Source organism: Pelodiscus sinensis, chromosome 5, assembly GCF_049634645.1.
Source record: "Pelodiscus sinensis isolate JC-2024 chromosome 5, ASM4963464v1, whole genome shotgun sequence".
NCBI lineage: Eukaryota > Metazoa > Chordata > Testudines > Trionychidae > Pelodiscus > Pelodiscus sinensis.
This window is the reverse complement of record NC_134715.1, coordinates 51,678,888-51,698,820: the sequence shown is the minus strand read 5'-3', so window position 1 is coordinate 51,698,820 and position 19,933 is coordinate 51,678,888. Positions and strand designations below refer to the sequence as shown.

At 40.0% G+C, this 19,933-nt stretch overlaps 1 protein-coding gene across 1 annotated transcript; it reads right to left on the bottom strand.

Moving 5' to 3' along the window:
* Window positions 1–2,052: 2,052 nt before the first annotated feature.
* Window positions 2,053–19,283, bottom strand: REELD1 (reeler domain containing 1). Its single transcript, XM_006133849.3, has 6 exons — window positions 19,038–19,283; window positions 11,977–12,199; window positions 10,622–10,794; window positions 9,302–9,641; window positions 8,226–8,289; window positions 2,053–3,056 (listed from the first exon to the last, which is right to left on the bottom strand). Exons 1-6 carry the CDS (start codon window positions 19,243–19,245, stop codon window positions 2,418–2,420), a joined length of 1,647 nt encoding a protein of 548 aa, XP_006133911.3. The 5' UTR covers window positions 19,246–19,283; the 3' UTR covers window positions 2,053–2,417.
* Between the last annotated feature and the right edge of the window lie 650 nt (window positions 19,284–19,933).

Genomic DNA, 19,933 nt, shown 5'->3' with positions numbered 1-19,933 from the left:
GAAATACGTAAATGTATTATTTTAAAAATCCTACGATGATGAAATTGACCAAAATGGACCATGAATTTAGTAGGGCCTTAATAGCAAATGTAAGGACAATCACTTAACAATGAGTGCTGTTTAACAACAGTTTTTTACTGAATTTTGCAACAAAACTATTTCACAATAAGAATTTTGCTCCCAAGACTTGTTTATTCTTCAGTGAAAGGATGCAGATGTGGCATTGGAATAGTTTCCTTGTAATAAAGAATGATTCAGCCTATCAAGTTTGCCTTTATAAGCTTTTGAGCATTCAGATAGATCCACATGGCTAGACCTTTCTCCACCCACTGTCTCTCTAGTTCACTGTGCCTGTGAAATTAGTGTCAAAAGAATTTGGCCACAAATGGACTGCAAGGTTAAACAGCACTGATCATAGTATAGTAAAAGGCAAACTCCTTCTCTATAGAGAAGTACGATACAAAAATGTTTTGGCAAACAAACTAAATCCATTATCCTCACCATATTTCAGGAATAGGAACAGTAGGGAAACAATGTACTGGAGGCAATTTCTGGGCTGGAATTACCTTCCTTCCACCCCAAGCATCACTGTTGAAGATGGTGTGCAAAGCAAAGTGAAGCTATATAATGTGCAAGTCAGAGCATCTTGGCTACGTCTAGACTGGCCCCTTCTTCGGAAGAGGCATGCTAATTTCTAACTTTGGAATAGGGAAATCCGCGGGGGATTTAAATATCCCCTGCGGGATTTAAATAAACATGGCCGCCACTTTTTTTCCGGCTTGGGGAAAAGCCGGAAAAGAGCGTCCAGACTGGTGCGGTCCTCCGGAATAAAGCCCTTTTCCGGAGGATCTCTTATTTCTACTTGCTTTTCCCCAAGCCGGAAAAAAAGCGGCGGCCATGTTTATTTAAATCCCGTGGGGGGTGTTTAAATCCCCCGCGGATTTCCCTATTCCAAAGTTAGAAATTAGCATGCCTCTTCAGTCTCATGGTCACCATCAAATATAAGATGGTAAAGTTAGTCTGGGGATGACCCATTGAATCTTAGGTGAAACCCTGCATATATTCTTATCTTCCAGTAAAGAGATGTAGCCCATACAAGGCCTGGCAGGGTCTGCTTAACTTAAGATGGCGCACAACATGCTGTGACATGATGTCCTTGCAGGATATTCCTCCATGTACATGGGCTTCATTTAATGCAAATTAAATACATCTCTGATAAGCTGCCAGCACGGCCCTCAGTAAGGGAACAGTTGGGCATCTCTGCATTGGAAGCATAAGCAGCAAGGGGCAATTGCTGGCAAAATGACATTAGCGTGTTTTAAAATGTTGTTCTTCCAAGTTATTATTGCTGTTTGCTTATTCAAAGCGTCATTATAAAAATAATTTGCTGTTGCTCATTTGGCTGTTCTACCTACTTCTTAGTCTGAATGTGTTAAGAACAGAATGCCATCCAAGTGCCCAAGTGCCGCTGCACTGTCCGAATCAGAGGAAAGTCTTGCTAAAGTTCAGAGAACAAAGATGCTGTTAATTTGTCACCTGAGCTTTACTGGCGTGGGTTCCCTGAGAAGACCTGAGGAGGACACTCAATATGTGTTTGTGCAACACTGACTGACTTGACTTTTGAAAAAAAATTCTGGCTGTTAGCCTTAAAAACATGTCCTCATCAGGTGTAAATGGACAGGAAAGGCTTTCTTTCCATTTACACCTGCAAGGAGGCATGTTTCTCCCTCAAAGCTGTGTGTTTCATTCCTTCAGATCACTTCAATAATGTCAGCCAGGCTCTGCCTTCTTCAGATCAATTTTCTCAGCTGACATGTCATTTCTTTGTGGTTTTGAACAGGAACTAGAATTTAAGTGTCAAATATTTTACTGATTTGAGAAGTATCTTGCACACAATCAAAATGGATGAAGTTTTAAGTGACAACTGAGGTTAAGAGCAGCATTGTCGGTTTCCTAAAAGAAGGAAGAAATAATAGACTCTAGAAACTTTTGCAGAGAATAAATAAGAGACGACACTGAAGTGCAAATGAAGAATTTCTATTTCTGATTATCCCTTAAGGCAACAAAAGAAATGTAATGGCTACAATAGCGCAGTTAATGAGTAGGTATGCAATATTTATTGCGTTAAGTGTAACACTTTAAACAATACGTCTACTTATATTTTCATAGCATCTGTAATTTAGAACATGTAATTTTCATAACATCTGTAACTAAGTTGCATGCATTTGTACTGTGATCAGAACATGCACATAATTCCATCATTTCTCAGTTGGAATATATTTACTGAAATACTTATATATAGGAGCTACTCTACAACAGCTTCCAGTATTCATGTTAGGCATAATTTTTACCATCTGCCCTACATATGACACTAATCTATAAAGCGTTGTTTCAAAAATGGGGATTTGCAGGTATTTTTAGATAACCGCCTTTTTTCCACTGCCTGATGGGCTGATCCAGTTGTACTCAGCCTGCACCAGCACAAAGCTGTTTTCCCGTATCTTCCTGAAGTGCATCATCTCCCCACCCTCTCTCACTGTAATGACATCATTGTCTGGTTCACTAAAAGACACTTCTGTCCGCTTGTGACAATACTGGGAATGGATACAGCGCAGTCCAGCAGCCAGGGCCATGCCAAGGGCAGCTGTGCAGCCAAGGAGAATGCCGAGTTGCGCTGCTAAGAATTGTGTCCCTCTTCTGTGATGTTCTCCTCCTTTCCCAGGAGGAGCAGCATCAGGTTTGGGTCTGGTCACCCATGGAAGTGTATTCCCAGCAACATCCTCTTTGTTCTCTTCCTGTTGCTCTCCAGAAACTGCATGTTCTGACTGCAGTAAGAAGTTTGCTGAAGCCTTCTGTGTCACCGACTGTCTTTCTGCCAGCTGCTTCGAAGCTGATGCTAAACTGCTGGAGACCTCCAAGTCAGCTTCCCCATCTCTGTGCTGTGACACTGTCTCTGGAACTGCAAGCAGGTCAGTGTACCAAAGCTGGGTGGAGAGTGAAGCTGTAGCATGCAACACAGGCTTTGTCATCTCCTGGCTGGAGTTCACAGCAACCTCCTTAAAAGCAAAAAGGTGACAAAATATCGGATGAGAGTCTAAACAGCTTATGGGATTTAATTGGCTCTTTTTCCTGCTTGTCACTGGTTCAAAACCACTTCGTTGGGAATAACCAAGAACAATAGCTAATGGTCGTTTATTGACATTTGTGGAATGAGTTGGTGCATTCCACAGAGTTCCTTAATAGATGCAGCCGTCAACCTTGCTTGCTGTCTCATCCCTGGATAGAAGGAATAGATACTCTAAGTTGGTCCCATTGTTCAAAGTAGAAGCACAATGGTAGGGTAGAGCAGGAAGCTTACCCCATCAAGGTGCCAGTCTCCGCATATAGGACTTCAGTTGGTGACGCTAGCTTCCAGCACCTCTCCCCAGTCCTGCAGTCACAGACATGACACTTAGTGACATGACACTTCACTAATGCCTGGATCATGCTGCCACCTCATCAGAAAGATGCCCATTCACTTTTGGGGGCTCTGGAGCAGGGGAGTTGCAGAAGAATTTAGTTTACATTCCTCTTTGCTTTTATTTGCATACAAAGAAAGGGCCCCAGAGGATTGTAAAGTTCAATAAACCAAGCCTAGCCAAAAATCTGCCTGCTTTCCCACGCCACATTGTCAGCTGGAAAACTGCCACCTGTAAATGGTGCTGAACGCCCCATACAATGTGAATCAGTATTTTGTTAACTCTCTCTTTTCTTAGTTCCTTCTTTTTGTAGCAGTCACAGAACGAGACCCATGCAAGCCATTAGCCTACACTTCACTACAGACCTTAATTAAGACTGGCTGCAAAGGCAATCTGAGGATTTTAGAGGTGCCCCTGAAAGAAATGAATTTGAGGCCTGCACTGAATTCTTATCTTCATATAGCACAGCTGGGGCCTGCTCCAGAACCAGTATAGTCTATGCAAAATGCAGGACAATGTAGCACTTTAAAGACTAACACGATGGTTTATTAGATGATGAGCTTTCGTGGGCCAGACCCACTTCCTCAGATCAAATAGTGGAAGAAAATAGTCACAACCATATATACCAAAAGGTTCAATTTAAAAAAATGAACACATATGAAAAGGACAAATCACATATGTGTTCATATGTGTTCATTTTTTTTAATTGTATCCTTTGGTATATATGGTTGTGACTATTTTCTTCCACTATTTGATCTGAGGAAGTGGGTCTGGCCCACGAAAACTCATCATCTAATAAACCATCTTGTTAGTCTTTAAAGTGCTACATTGTCCTGCATTTTGCTTCAGCTACCCCAGACTAACACGGCTACATTTCTATCACTATAGTCTATGGGTATCATTTTACTGGCTTTGTTGGATTTGCATCAGGCCCTTAGTAGCATCTATGCAACCTGAACAGCCCAGCAGGCTCTTTAGCACATCATCAATTACACCAGGAGAGCTCTGGGGCCTCTGATGTCATTAGTGCTTGTTTAAAAGGTTTGCTGGGTAGCCAGTCTGGCAGGAGGCCTGGTGAGCTGTGAGGCCAGGTAGGGGATAGGCAGCAATAGCTCATTCTGTGGGAGAGCTACCACTTAGGAAGGCGAACGTGAGCGTAGAAATGTATAGAATTTCAATGAATAAACTGCAGAATCTAGACTAGCTAGCCAGCAGTGTCAGAACAGCATAGCTGCTGAGAACAGCAATCCCAGTCCGTTTCCCCAAATTCAAAAAGGGTTATCTACCTGGAAAATACTATGGGATGCAGGGACTCCAACTAACTATTAACTACTATAATTAACTAACCTGAGAGCGTATCTTTTTCTGCAGATTCCTACCTCTATTATTTCACCCTTTGTTTCTCTCCTTCCATTTTGGATTGTGGCCTTTTCTTTCTGATTTGTAAAATTATTTTCTCTTATGTTCTCAGTCTGCCTTTTCTTTCATTTTTTTTCTCCTTTCCTTTCCTCTCTTCCCTTTGCCCTAGTGTTCCACATTGTGTTGCCTTTGACTCCGCTGCACCTGTTCTTCCAGTAGCTCACAGCTCTCTCTCGCATCTTTCCTGGATTCTCCTAAATAGTTCTCATTTGTTTTCTCCCTTGACTCTCTGGGTTCCCATGTTTCTCTCTCCTTATGGCATCCTCCCACCTCCTTAGACTTTGGTCTTCATTGTCTCGTGTTGCTCCCATTCACTGTATTCTGCATAGGACTCCTCTCACATAGCTCTCTATTCCCCTCGCCCACCTCTTGAATCTGCTCTCTCTATCCAGCTCCTGCCCTAGTTCCCATCCAGGTTTGCAGTCACTCTCTCCTCATCAGGCTTCTATTTCCCTGCAGTTCTTCTTTCTCCTCTTTCTCCCAATCATCTCTCCCCTTCCTAGTTAATCTCCAGCTTGCCCCCTACCAAGCCATTGCTCCAGTCACCTCTCCCCCCTCTCCCCCCCCCATTGATCTCTTTAGGCCTTCATTTTCCCAGTTCATACTTCTCCAAGTCTGTCAGTTCATTCCTACAGCCCCTGCTGCTTCTCCCGCATGGATCCAGTTGCCTCAGTTTAGACTCTGCCTTCACCTGTACCCCCACCCCCATTCATACAGGACTCCTCGTGTTCATCCACTGCCTATAACTCCTAGCTTATCCAAACCCCCAATACAGACCCTCTCTCCAATCCCAAACCCTTCTCCAACCCAACACCCCCCCCCCACACACACACACTCTCTCCCCCCCCCCCTTTATTCTCAGTGTTTCTCCCCAAATCCTACCATCTCTGAAACACAAGGGAGAGGAGGAAACATGCTGCTATTTGGATGGGGTGGGGCAAATGCTGTACCTAAAATCAGCCCTTCTCCCTGCTGCTTGCTTGCTGCCTCCCCTAAACCACAGCCCCACCAGGGATGACAGCAGGAAGTGGCAGGCACAAAACAAAGGAAATGCTGCATCAGGCAGCAGCAGCATTGCATTCCCCCCCAGCTTCTAAAGGAGAATGCTGGGCCTGCCCCAAAGGAACAAGTTGAAGCTGGGAGGTCTAAAGTGACCCCAGCTGTCTGGTAAATGCAGATATTCAGATACCCATAAACACCATGGCTGTGTCTAGACTGGCAAGTTTTTCCGCAAAAGCACCTGCTTTTGCGGAAAAACTTGCCAGCTGTCTACACTGGCCGCTTGAATTTCCACAAGAACACTGACTTCCTACTGTCTGAAATCAGTGCTTCTTGCGAAATTGTTCTGCTGCTCCCGTTCGGGCAAAAGCCCTCCTGCGCAAATGCTTTGCACAAGAGGGCCAGTGTAGACAATGCGGTATTGTTTTGCGCAAAAAAGCCCCGATTGCAAAAATGGCGATCGGGGCTTTCTTGCATAAAATCGCGTCTAGATTGGCATGGACACTTTTCCGCAAAAAGTGCTTTTGCAGAAAAGCGTCCATGACAATCTAGACACTCTTTTCCGCAAATGCTTTTAACAGAAAAATTTTCTGTTAAAAGCATTTGCAGAAAATCATGCCAGTCTAGATGTAGCCAATGGGTTAAAATCCAGTTTCACCTACAGTGCTTTTACAGTAGAGCAAATGCTTTGACTTCAACAGAGTTGATCCTATTTTACACCAATGTATGCAATAACTGAATTTGCCCCATTTCCTGGGTCTCTATAACTCATGCAGGCATAAGAGGATTTCAGGGTGTTTACTGCCCTATAAGAGGTACAGCCCAGAACAGCAACTAATGCAACCAGATACTGAAGGAGAGAGAGAGAGAGAGAATGACCTGAAATGCTTCAATGCAAAGTACCCCAGCTAAAAAACAGATGCGGGGGAATAATTGGCTAAACAAAGCCAAGCTATGCTTGTCTGTTCAGTAGTGCTACATTCCCATGTAGAAGTGCCTATTTAGCTTACTGTATTTCCTGATATATTTATGTGAGCACATAATATATAATGATTTATTTTTATTTCAGAGTTCAAAGGAATAGTAAATTGCTGTACATGTGCTATATGTTATGTGGCTTAATGAGCTGGACCATGCATGTGTTTTGAAGTAATTATTTACAGTGGGAGGAAACTAGAAAGGGTTTCAGGCTAAGCAGGAAAACACATCAGTAAACCCATCCATTTCTGTAAGAAAAGATCACAGAGAAGTGATGTGTAGTGAAGACACAAGTAATGCTCAGTGGTAAAATAGCTAAGCAGATTCAGTTCTGAATTTTTCCCATGTTGGGGGCATGCTTGGTTGTGGGGCTTTGGTACAAGCTTGCGTCTTTCTTTCATTTATATATTTATATAGTAGAATTTCTCGCCAAAAGAAAAAAACTGCATGAGACTCAGAACAGACAATATTAAGTGCTAGATGCTGACAGGTTTAATACTGTATCTACCAGCATTTCAGGGCTAGAAACAGGAGACTCCCAGATGCCCGGTGGCAATCTATGCAGGCTTCTAACCCAAAAATATCTCACATTTTTGCACTTTAAAATCGTGTCATTTCTATGCATCAGAAAAGGGTTTTTTTCATTTTACAGTTGAACGCATAGTCATAAAGGCTCTATTGATAGCGAGACACAAAAATCAGTCCCCATGAAAACATTCAAAACTTTAACAGTGTTAAAATAGCTTTAGTAACAGATGTGGCATATAGAGAACACATGTTGCTGTTAAGATGCAAAAGATTTTATTGTCGTCTACTCCTAAAACTTCCACCTGCTTCCAATCATTTTACTTTGGGGCAGATGTAGGCCCAGTTTGATACGAGTAATTGGACATGGCTGAGGCCTCATTTTTTGGGAGATGGGATTAGGGAGGTAAAGGGGTCAGCAGACTGGAAACAAAACATCTATACCAGCTAAAATAAGGGAAAATGCCCAGGGAACTGCTTACAAAGGATCAGATAAATCTAGAACATAAGATGAGGTAAAGAGTAAGTCAGAGCATGGGCAGAGCATGCTATACAGGGATTGGTTCCTACAAAGAAACAATGCAAGTCCCAAATCGTGATGTAATGTAATGTGTAAGTGCACATAAAGGAATCGGGTTTCTGTGTAACTTTGGACATGGGGCATACCCTGTACCCAACCCCTAGACTGATCAACTCAAATGTAATTTGATTATATGCTGATAAAAGAAGGTGAAACACAAGACTGATAACTAACTGAAGTACAGATTGGAGTTCTTAGGGAACTGAAGAGGCCTCAGGGAAACCCCAACAATAGAAAACAGAACAAACATCCCACACAGTTCTTACCTGAATATCTTCCTTACATGTCAAACACAGCTGTGATGTGGAAGTGCTTAAGATGGCTGGTAGCCTAAAATATTGGAAAAAGAAAGATAGGTTTAATATATTTTGTGTATCTATACTAATTGCAATGAAAAAAAATCCAGTCTGTACTTTATTAAAAATGTTACGTACTAGAATAGCCCATGAGATACACATTCATTATGCTGAGAGGCACCCATGCGGACAGCAGTAATGCAATCCAACTCAAATGCACTACTGATAAGATAATGCAGAACATTCAAGGCCGAATTTATCAATCCCCTCTCCCCATAATATTGGACCCAATCCTGCCCAAATCCCATTGAATACAAACTTCTGCAATCAACTATGTTCAGTTCTCCTTTTCCTTCTCCCGAACGATGGAAGGATAGCCCTGCTAAATTCACCATTTCCTTGATTATGTTTTTTAGAAAAATATAGCTATTACTTGATTGATTTTGATTACATCTTTAGAATGTAAGTCTAAACACTCTTCAGTCTAGTCTGTCCATCTCCATATTTGTATTGTACTATTACTAGTGTTTGTGTACCTTCTCCTCAGTTCTATTTCAATACAGGTTGAACCTCTCTAATCCGGCACCCTTGGCACCTGACCATTTACGAACGAGAGAATTTTCCGGTGAGGGGAGGTCAATATTGTCTAGCAGCATCACCAACATGTCAACTGCTTACTAGGCTGCTAGAGGACATTTAGGGATAAATTAAAGCGAAACAACAGCACAGAACACTGAGAGCTATGACTGGTGGCTGTAAACAAACTTCATGGGACTGTGGAAACCTTGGCCACACCCATGAAAAGTGGACATCCAGCTAACTAAAATCATTCCAGTTGACATGTTTCCGGACCAAAAAGTTCTGGACTAGAGAGGTTCAACCTGTAGTGTCCCATTGTCGTAATTTTACATCACACCCACCCTAAAAGGGGCTGAGTAATTTTCAAAATCTCAGCATCCAAACACCCATTAATTTACTCCTTCCGTAACTTTTGGAGAAATGTTGTATTCATATTCAATACATTATATCCACTCTTCACACAGTACCCATCATGCGTGCTGGGGCTGGAGGTATAATCTGGTAAAATGAAACTTCGCAAGATGTTCACCACGTCCAGCTCTTGAAACTCAAGTGATGGCTCCAGCCTTTGATCATGGTAGGAGCTGCTTCTTTTGGCTTGTCCTCCTCCATGTCTGCTGCTGACCCTCAAGGCTACTGAGTCCACAGAGGTCTCAGATTGTTGCTTTCCATTATCAAGTTGCTCTGGGTCTTGTCTGCTTCCAGAAACAGGGTCCAATATATGTGTCACTGCAATTCTAGTCGGCCTGGTAGGCATAACTTCTGCAGGCTGAGTAAAATCAGTAACACTGTTGGGTGAAGTGGAACCTTAAGAAATACAAAAAGAGGACAAGTGTACTTTCCACTGTAGTGTATGTTTCAAACCCTGTTTTGTAATGAAATTAATACGTTATCTGTATTCGGATACTACTAATAACTTTGATTTCTGTAGCACAAAGCTAAAGTAGAAATCTAGGCATCCCATGGAAACTGGAAGGTAAACCAATAAAAGCCCTCCCCAAATTAAGTTTGGATAAAATAATTAAATTAATGTCACAGTGCCATGCTCAATATTTTCAGAAACAAGGCTCCTTTTTTAAAAGTCTATATTCATGGTTTGTTCCATCTTCGGAGGAAGGTATTTCAGTCACCTGAGGCTGCTAAAGCAATGATAAAATAGTGACCTATTCTACCTAGACATACATTTACTTTGAAAAAAGACCAACTCACTCCAAACTGAGAGAAGCGATATATGACTTGCCTTTTGTCCAATATACACAGCTGAGGCATGTGAACACTGACAATAAATATAGGATTCTCCCTTATTTAAACAATAATGCCATGCCCAAACATTCAAAAAACACGAGTCAAGCCTCCAAAATCATGAGACTGGCTTAAAATTTTGAGATAAAGTACATTTTGGATACTTTTTTTTTCATTTGAGTATATAACATGCACTCGGGTCATGTTTGTTGCTGTTCTTTGCAGCTGTAAGGGCTAGAAATTGTTTTTGTTTGCATGAGAAACTCAGCTTTTATCTAATCATGTGTGTCTAGAGTAAAACACCAACTATAGAAGCACTCATGATAAAATCTTACGGTTTAAACTGTATATCACTGCCCTCATTCACACTAAAGCACTGAATGGTGAGGAGTGCCCCCACTTCAAGACTCTCCTCATAGGTTCAGGCCCCAGTAACTAATGTTAAGTGAACCCTGAGGTTATCTTGTCACCTGTATTAGCAGGATGACATAATATGCCAGAAAAATATTCTACTGGAACTAAGCTGTCAGTAAAATAACACATACCTTTGCTTGCTGTAACTGTTTCTTTTAGAACAGTAGGTTTCTGCAATGGTGTTGGTATTATAATGCTGGACTTCTTGCTATTACCTGCAGGTGTTCTGTTTTGGATTGGCTGGGACACAATAGCAGATTCTATCCTTACCCAGTAAACAAAATATGACTGGACTACCGATAAACTGTTAAAAATAATGTTATGCAAGAATTTAGTCACCTTATGCATTACTAAAGCATCATAACATTTAGCTAATCAAACAGATTTAAAAACACACAACTAAAAACAACCAGTGCAAAAATATTAATAGATTAGCCCACCGTGTACACTATTAATGTTAAAAACAAATCACACTAGATACTCTAGAGAAAATGCTATGTAAAGGTTCACTTATCATTAGGGCTGGTGAAAAAATGAAGGCGAAAATAAAACATTAATTTCAAATTTTAACAAAAGTAAATTTGGGAAACTGACTAGCTCTGCTTCCATTGGCCAGGAGGCAAGTGGGATTCACTGATTAAAAAGACTCATCTATTTAATTTTTATAACAATGGTATTATTACAGGGTTGGTAGCACTGCCTATAACTGAGACTTCCGGAAACTCTCTCTTAAAAAAGCTCCTCTATTCAGTTGCTTAGAATACTGCCAGATTTTAATCATTCAGGCTAAAATTTTCCATGATGTGTTTCTGCCAGAGGAGGGCAAAGGCAAGCCTGGGGATGGGGAAGAAAGGTCTGTAACTATTAAACGCCACTTTCCCACAGTTGTGAGTTTCTATGGGTGTGGGTACACAGCAATTAAACACCAGTGGCAGTCCCGGGTCATTTGCCATTTGCTAATTCTGGAGTGTTTCACTTCGCAACCGTAACATTCTTTTAAAGACTGTATTTCTAGATGCAATATGTATTAATGTAACCGATAACGTATATTGAGCCTAAACCTAGCTATATTATCTTAGCTTAGATATCTGGTTCTCTCTCCATTACTATTTGATGCAGCACAATAATCATTCTGTGAACAGTTGTGTTTATGGTTAACCTTTTACAGGAGGGAAATCAGATACAGGGCTACTGATTCTCAAAGTGTTTAAGCTGTCAGTTTTCATCTGCAAATTTGTTTTAGTAGAAGGCTGACCATGTAAATACAAAGGAGCAGATCCTCAGCTGCTGTAAACTGCCATTGAAGACAATAAATCTATGACAATTTACAGCAGCTGAGAAATTACTCCAAGATTACATGAATTTCAAGCAATATCACACCACTACCCTGCCGCTTCCCTCATTTAACATGGCAAACAAACTATAAGGACAGCAAGGAACTCCTTTCCCTAGATATGAACTAGAGTTAGGAATCATATATACTTACAAAAACTTGATGTCTCCAATGGGCTGGGCAGGTGCCTTCCACACAAATGACAGATTTCTCTTCAGTGACTTGTCAGAATGGGTTACAGTATCGCCATCTTCAAAACAAGTCAGCAGTTTGGAACCCAGAGGAATGAAAACAAAAGTGCCAGCAACTTGATCATTAGATACTCTGCGAGCTTGAAGCAAAAAGCCCATGAAATCACGAGTGCTCCTCACTGTCACTGCAAAACAAACCATTGTACAAAAAACAATTTGTCCAAGTCATCCACTTGCATTTCTGACATGAATCATTTGCAATAGAAGTTTCATTGAAATTGGTGAACTGAGGAGGAATCTGTAGGGAACCAAGTTTGCCACTTTGCTTCTCTCTCTCTCTTAGGCTATGTCTAGACTGCAAGCCTCTTTCGAAAGAGAGCGTCTAGACTGCACGCGGAACTTTCGAAAAAGCGGCTTGCTTTTTCGAAAGAAAGCACCCAGTGAGTCTGGATGCTCTCTTTCGAAGAAGCCCTATTTACATTCAAGAACGCCTTCTTTCGAAAGAGGAACTTTCGAAAGAAGGCGTTCTTCCTCGTGCAATGAGGTTTACCGCCGTCGAAAGAAAAGCCGCGTTCTTTTGATTTAATTTCGAAAGAACACAGCTGCAGTCTAGACGCAGGTGAAGTTTTTTCGAAAAAAGGCTACTTTTTTCAAAAAAACCCCTGAGTCTGGACACAGCCTTAGGTATTCTGAAAATATCAGAACATTCTTTAATGTTTACTATTTCCGTATGAAAGTTATGTGGAAATTTTACCTGAGTCTTTTTTTAAATTATAAACTACTAATCAATTTATACTAGAACAAAGAGAGCTATCTATGCACTATTAATGTATGTATACACACCATATTGATTGATTTTGCAAAAAGAAATAAATAAAAAAAATCCAGTATAAGAGTATAAGGTAAAAGAAGCAGTGACAGTTAAAAAGATACCTTTTAAAAAATGGAAGTTAAATCCTAGTGAGGAAAATAGGAGCATAAACTTTGTCAAATTAAGTGTAAAAATATAATAAGAAAAGCCAAAAAGGAGCTTGAAGAACAGCTAGCCAAAAACTCAAAAAGTAATAGTAAAATGTTTTTTAAGTACATCAGAAGCAGGAAGCTGGCTAACCAACCAGTGAGGCCCGTGGACAATCGAGATGCTAAAGGAGCACTCAAAGATGATAAAGTCATAGTGGAGAAGCTAAATGAATTCTTTGCTTTGGTCTTCACAGCTGAGGATATTGTGGAGATTCCCAAACCTGAGCTATTCTTTTTACGTGACAAATCTGAGGAATTGTCCCAGATTGAGGTGTCTTTAGAGGAGATTTTGGAACAAATTGATAAACTTAATGGTAACAAGTCACCAGGACTAGATGACATTCACCCAAGAGTTCTGAAAGAACTCAAATGGGAAATTGTGGAACGATTAATTGTGCTTTGTAATCTATCCTTTAAATTGGCTTCCGTACCTAATGATTGGAAGAAAGCTAATATGACACCAATATTTGAAACGGGCTCTAGAAGTGATCCTGGCAATTACAGACCAGTAAGTCTAACATCAGTACCAGGCAAATTAGTTGAAACTATAGTAAAGAATAAAATTGTCATACACATGGATGAATATAATTTGTCAGGGGAAAGTAAACATGATTTCTGTAAAGGGAAACCATGCCTTACTAATCTGCTAGAGTTCTTTGAGGGGGTCAACAAACATGTGGACAAGGGGGATCCAGTGGATATAGTATACTTAGAGTTCCAGAAAGCGTTTGACAAGGTCCCTCACCAAAGGCTCTTAAGTAAAGTAAGTTGTCATGGGATAAGAGGGGAAGTCCTTTCCTGAACTGATAACTGATTAAAAGACAGTAAACAAAAGGTAGGAATAAATGGTAAGTTTTCCGAGTGGCGAGAGGTAACTAGTGGGGTCCCAAATCCGCATTTCATTTGCAATTTCGCTCAGCTGCATTTGCATTCCTCTCTTGAAAGAGGAATGCAGTGTAGACATACCCTAACAAAATGGCAAATGAAATGTAATGTTGATAAATGTAAAGTAATGTACATTGGAAAACATAATCCCAACTATATATACAATATGATGGGGACTAATTTGGCTACAGCTACTCAAGAAAAAAATCTTGGAGTCATTGCGGATAGTTCTCTGAAAACGTCCATTCAGTGTTCTGCGGCAGTCAAAAAAGCAAATAGAATGTTAGGAGTCATTAAAAAGGGAATAAAGAATAAGACAGCAAATATCTTATTGCCTCTATATAAAACCATGGTATGCCCACATCTTGAATACTGAGTACAGATGTGGTCGCCTCATCTCAAAAAAGATATATTGGCATTGGAAAAGATTCAGAAAAGGGCAACAAAATGATTAGGGGTTTGGAACGGGTCCCATATGAAGAGAGATTAAAAAGACTTGGGCTTTTCATCTTAGAAAAGAGGAGACTAAGGGGGGATATGATAGAGGTCTATAAAATCATGACAGGTATGGAAAAAGTGATTAAGTAAGTTATTTACTTATTCCCACAATAAAAGAACTAGGGGTCACCAAATGAAATTAATAGGCATCAGGTTTAAAACATGCATAAGGAAGTTTTTCTTCACTTAGCGCACAGTCAACCTGTGGAACTCCTTGTCAGAGGATATGATGAAGGCTAACACTTTAACAGGGTTCAAAAAAGAGCTAGATAGATTCATGGAGGTTAGGTCCATCAATGGCTATTAGCCAGGATGGGTAGGGATGGTGTCCCTAGCCTCTGTTTGTCTATAAATAAGTGACAGGGGAGAGATCATGTGAGGATTACCTTTTATGTTCCCTCCCTCTTGGGTATGTGGTATTGGCCACTGTTGGCAGATGGGATACTGGGGTAGATGGCCCTTTCGTCAGACCCAGTATAGCCTTTCTTATGTTCTTAAGAATTAAACTGTCTTGTTACTCAAAGGAGTGTGGGGTCCATTTCTGTTTAAGAACTGATCTTTTGAATAGGAATGAGTATGTGGGTGGGTAGGCAGGATGGTGAATACATTTACAGGTCAGATTCTTCTTCATTTGCCATTTTAAATACTTAGGGTGCTTTTATAATTCTCTGTGTGAGACTCTCCCATTGGCTCTATGGTCCTGACTGACTTCAGTGTGGGTTGCCATGGGCTCAGCATCTGCTACCTGGTGAAAATCTGAAGACGACTCTATTGAAATGTACAGTTTCATTCTCTGAATTTACCTAGGTATCACTGATTGCAGAATATAATCCTTTCAGGCTTGATGGACGATGAGAAAAAAAGAATGCGTATTTTATATACATACCGTAAATGAAGGTTGCTGTCTGTAATTACATGTATTCCGTATGAGGAGAGAGGCTATAACTCATTCATGGCATTTCCAGGCGTAGATTATCTCTCTTTTCATCACTCAAAGACAAACGTCTTACCTGAGATTAGCTATCATATATATATTATATATGTGAGTTTCCTCTTAAATAATTACTCCTTATGAGTCAATAATGTAGACTAGAAAACTTCCCTGCTAGTATACAGTATTCAGAATCCTGTTGCCATGATTTGCATTTCTGGCCTTGACCTACAACAGGGGAGAACTACTAGAAGCACCATTCCTTATCAGAAGAGGAGCCAGGAGGGCCATTTGGCCCCGGGCCTCAGGAGAGAAAGGGGCCTCAAAGTTTGACATTTTTCTACCAAGACACTTCCATTTATTATACACCTTGCAGTTATAACGGAAACAACAAAAGAAGCTATATATACACCCGCAAAAAAGATTTAAACCATCGTGGGACTTTGGCCCTTTGCCAAATTTTCAGTCACATCTGAGTTCATCTGCATGACTAGAGTAGCTTCTGTGGTTAGTGATTCTATGTTATGAAATGCTGTTTACAGTCTTTGCACAGTTTAGAGGTTTTGAAAGTCATAATTAATTCTGTTACTGGGAAGTGATTTTTCTTGGTCTGCGGGTGAGTTTAACCTTTAAATTAGATGTTTATCTCTGCATAGGAGATTTTCATATTCCTGATTTTTCTTATGTGTCTTCATAGACAATAATATATCAGGCTCAGCTGTAAGCTACCTCTTTATTTAGTTTTAGATTCACCTTTAAAAGCTTTTTTGTGATAATAAACTATTAATTCTACTTGTTTAATAAACTTTATAGCTAATCTGGCAACCGCCCTGTGTTCATATTCATAATAACGCACCAGTTATTAGAGGAATTTAATGACAGGAACATGTTAGCAGACAAAATTTCAAGACTTTGAAATAAGGCTATAAGGGCTATAAGTAAATAACATCTCCAAACCATTATTATATAATATTAATTGAAAAGTATTTACAATTAAAATTTTGTATAACCAATAGCCTTTAGCGAATGAATTTATTGTGTGTTACTGTGTTTTAAAAGAATTTCTTTATAAACATGAAGCCAAGATTTGAAAGTGGTGCAAGTAAGAGCCGGTGAAAGCAATAGAGTGAAGCAACAGTTAAGAGTTTAAAACCAATAATATCATCTCATAGAAAAGATGCCTCAGCCATTAGAATATGACCATACTGACAGTGACACTTCCAGTTCTGATGATGAAAACGTTGTACCCAAAAATGACATTTCAATGCCACTGCCTCAATATGAGGAGGTCATTAATCAAGATACAGAAATGCCAACAGTAGCAATAGATGAAGAATCTATGCTCGATTTAGAGACTGTGCAGGCAGAAAATCAGGACCTCGGAGATGCTGCGCAGCAAGAGCAAGAACTTATGACTAGTACAGGACACAGCGGCATCAGAACCTGATATTGGACTTCTCGATAAGAACAATGTTGCTCAAATGCAGTAGTTTCTCAAAGTTAGTTGTTTTTAGATTCCAAGTACTATACCGAAAGATGATGAAAATCATGCTTTACGATGTACCCTGGTTCTTTTTTAATAGTAATACTTCAAATGCATTAGTACTGTCTGATTCATCTCGTTGGAGCATCACTAGAGGTTGGAGGAAGTTTAAAGATCAAACACCTGCACATGCAACTTCAGTATCACAGAAAGATAATGTTACATGGAAATCAGCTAGCAGAACAGCACTAGCTGACAGTTCAATTGAAAACTTACTCCCAAGTGAAATAAATACAGAAACTGATATCTGGAAGAAAAAAAAACCTCTTTGAGTGTATATGGAAAGTAATTATTTTTCTTTCTGAATGAGGACTGGCTTTGTTTGGTTCCTGTCAATGTGTCAGTGAACCTACAAACAGAAACTTTCTTGGTATTCTTGAGCTTCTTAGCAAGTATGACCCACTTTTATCAGGCCATGCTAAGCGTGTTCATGAATGCAAGTCCATTATCTGTCTACCAGAATACAAAACGAATTTATTGAGCTGTGTGGGACATTTGTGCAAACAACAGTTCTTGAAGAGATACAACATGTGAAGTACTTCTCAATTATTATTGATGCAACTCCAGACTGTTTTCATAAAGAACAGACAACTTTGGTTCCAATTGAAGAACGATTCATTTTGTTCAATAATTTTATGAATAAAACTGGAAAAGAAATCGCTGCTCATACATTAGAATTTCTGGAAAGCTTCAAATTAAATTTTCAAGCCTGCATTGACCAAGCCTATGACAATGAATCCAACATATCTGGGAAGTACAGTGGAGTAGAAGCAGTCCTTCTTGAGCAAAATCCAAACTGTATTCTCTTCAGTTGTGGCAACCACACACTAAATCTTGTTGGCATTGATTGCACTGAATCATGCAAGAAAGCAATCACATACTTTGAAACAATCCAGCAGTTGTACAACCTCTTCAGTAGCAGTCCTTGAAAGTGAGAAATTCTGAAACAGCACAGAATGTGGACAAGACGGTCGGCATGAATTGATGGCGTTAAACCAGTTGCACAGCATTTGAACTCAGAGAGAGAGGCTTTAAGTGAGCTTGAATCTCTTACTCTCACAGCACAGGCTCACACTGAGCTTAAATCAATTCAGAAGTACACGTCTAAATTTGAATGCATTTTAATGTCTGCCATGTGGATGAAGCTGCTAAAAATCATCCACAAAACTATTCTTGTAATTTAGCATGCAATGCTACATTAGATGTTGAGAGGGATAACACTGAATGACTTCTTAAAGATATTCAAAAGATTCATGATCAATGGGACACAATCCAGGACAGGGTATTGACATTTCATCTGAGTTTTCCACCAATTGCAGCCTAACATCTCAATCTGATGAAGAAAGGCACTATCAAGTCAATTTTTTTTGTTAGTATTGACTCCATCAAATCTGGTCTGGTCTGGACATCAATTTGAGTCACTGCAACAAATTTGTACCCTCTTGGATTCCTTTGGGAGTTCAGAGAACTAAGTGATGAAGATCTATATTCAGCAGCTGAACAGTTTCAACAAAGGCACAACGAAATTTCAAGAGATCTCTGTGATGAGGTTATCTTCCTGAAACTTATACATTCCATTAACTTTATATTGGACTGCAAGCCAAAAGAACTGCTTCAAGAAATATTCGATCTCGACCTGTCGACCATGTTTCCTAATATCAGAACTGCATTACGTATTTTTGTCAGTCTTCCTGCATCAGTGGCTTCAGGTGAATGCACATTCAACATGTTAAAACAAGTAAAGAACGATCATAGTTCTACAATGGGACAAGAGCATTTAAATGGGCTCACAATGCTTAACATTAACAGTAATATTGCACATAAATTAGATTTGTCTTCAATTATAAAGAACTTTGCCCACAAAACCAGAAAAGCATACCTAAAATGAAGAGTTTTGCTTGCAGTGGAAACTCACAATTAAAGTTAAATTTTTAAAATACATGCTATTGGTATAATGACTTAATTGTTAATAAATAAATGTCTCAAATGTTTATTTTCATATATTCTTTTGGTTTTAGTATGACCCCGTGGATGAGAAGTGAGATATGTCGGGGGGCCTGAGTCCTCTAAACTCAAAGTGGCCTAAGCCCCTCTCATTCTCTGAGAGGGCCTAAGCAGCACTGCCAAGTTAGTTGATACTTCTTACCTGGAACCTTATCACCTGGAAAGTAGGAGGACATATTGGTGTGGATAGTGATGTAGTTGTTCCATGGGTTCTGAAGCTGAGCTCTTATATGTTTGGGTGTCATGTCAGCACAGGCAGAAAGACTTGCACCGTGAGAGAAGGCAGCAGTGTACGAAACCAAGCACAAGAGCATGCATGCCCATCCAATGATAACTGCCTGGACTTTCATTCCATCTTCCACCTTATGTTATTCAAAGCAACAGGCATTACACTGGTTAAGTTCAAAGTAATAATTTCTAGGAAGATACAATCAGTAAGCATGTTACATTTGTCATCGCTGAATTCACTGAGACAGAATTCCCTTCCCCAAACACTTTTAATTAGTTTTTTAAAAAATGTTTTCCATGACACACAGAGACCTTCCCGGTAATCTACAAAAAGGAACAATTCAAGAAGCATTTTAGGAAGCAGGGTATGATCCAAAAGAGGATTCTTTTTCTTGTGAAGTTGTCCACAGAGCAGTAGAAAACCATCACTTTCAAGAATCTTGTTACCATTAGTGTCAACAACAAGGATTCTGCATGTTCTTATTCATCCACACACAGTACAAAATCCTCAACTTAACACTCACCACCCTGCCCAAGTATCTGGGCAGAATACAAGATAAAAACATCTATCCCGAAAATATGTGGAGCTGCTTCATGGAAGCTACTTCATGCCCATTCCGGTGAAAGATTACATGTAGCAATCAATCTGCTGTCCCTACTCCATTTGCACACTGATAAATGGAGACAACACCGAGTTGGGCTTTGAATCACAGGGCAGAGGGTGGGGAAACTGTACATACTCTGGTTCCAGTATGTACAACAGAACCACCACAGTTCTGCTGAAAGCAAACCCATCAAGGTGTTGGAAAT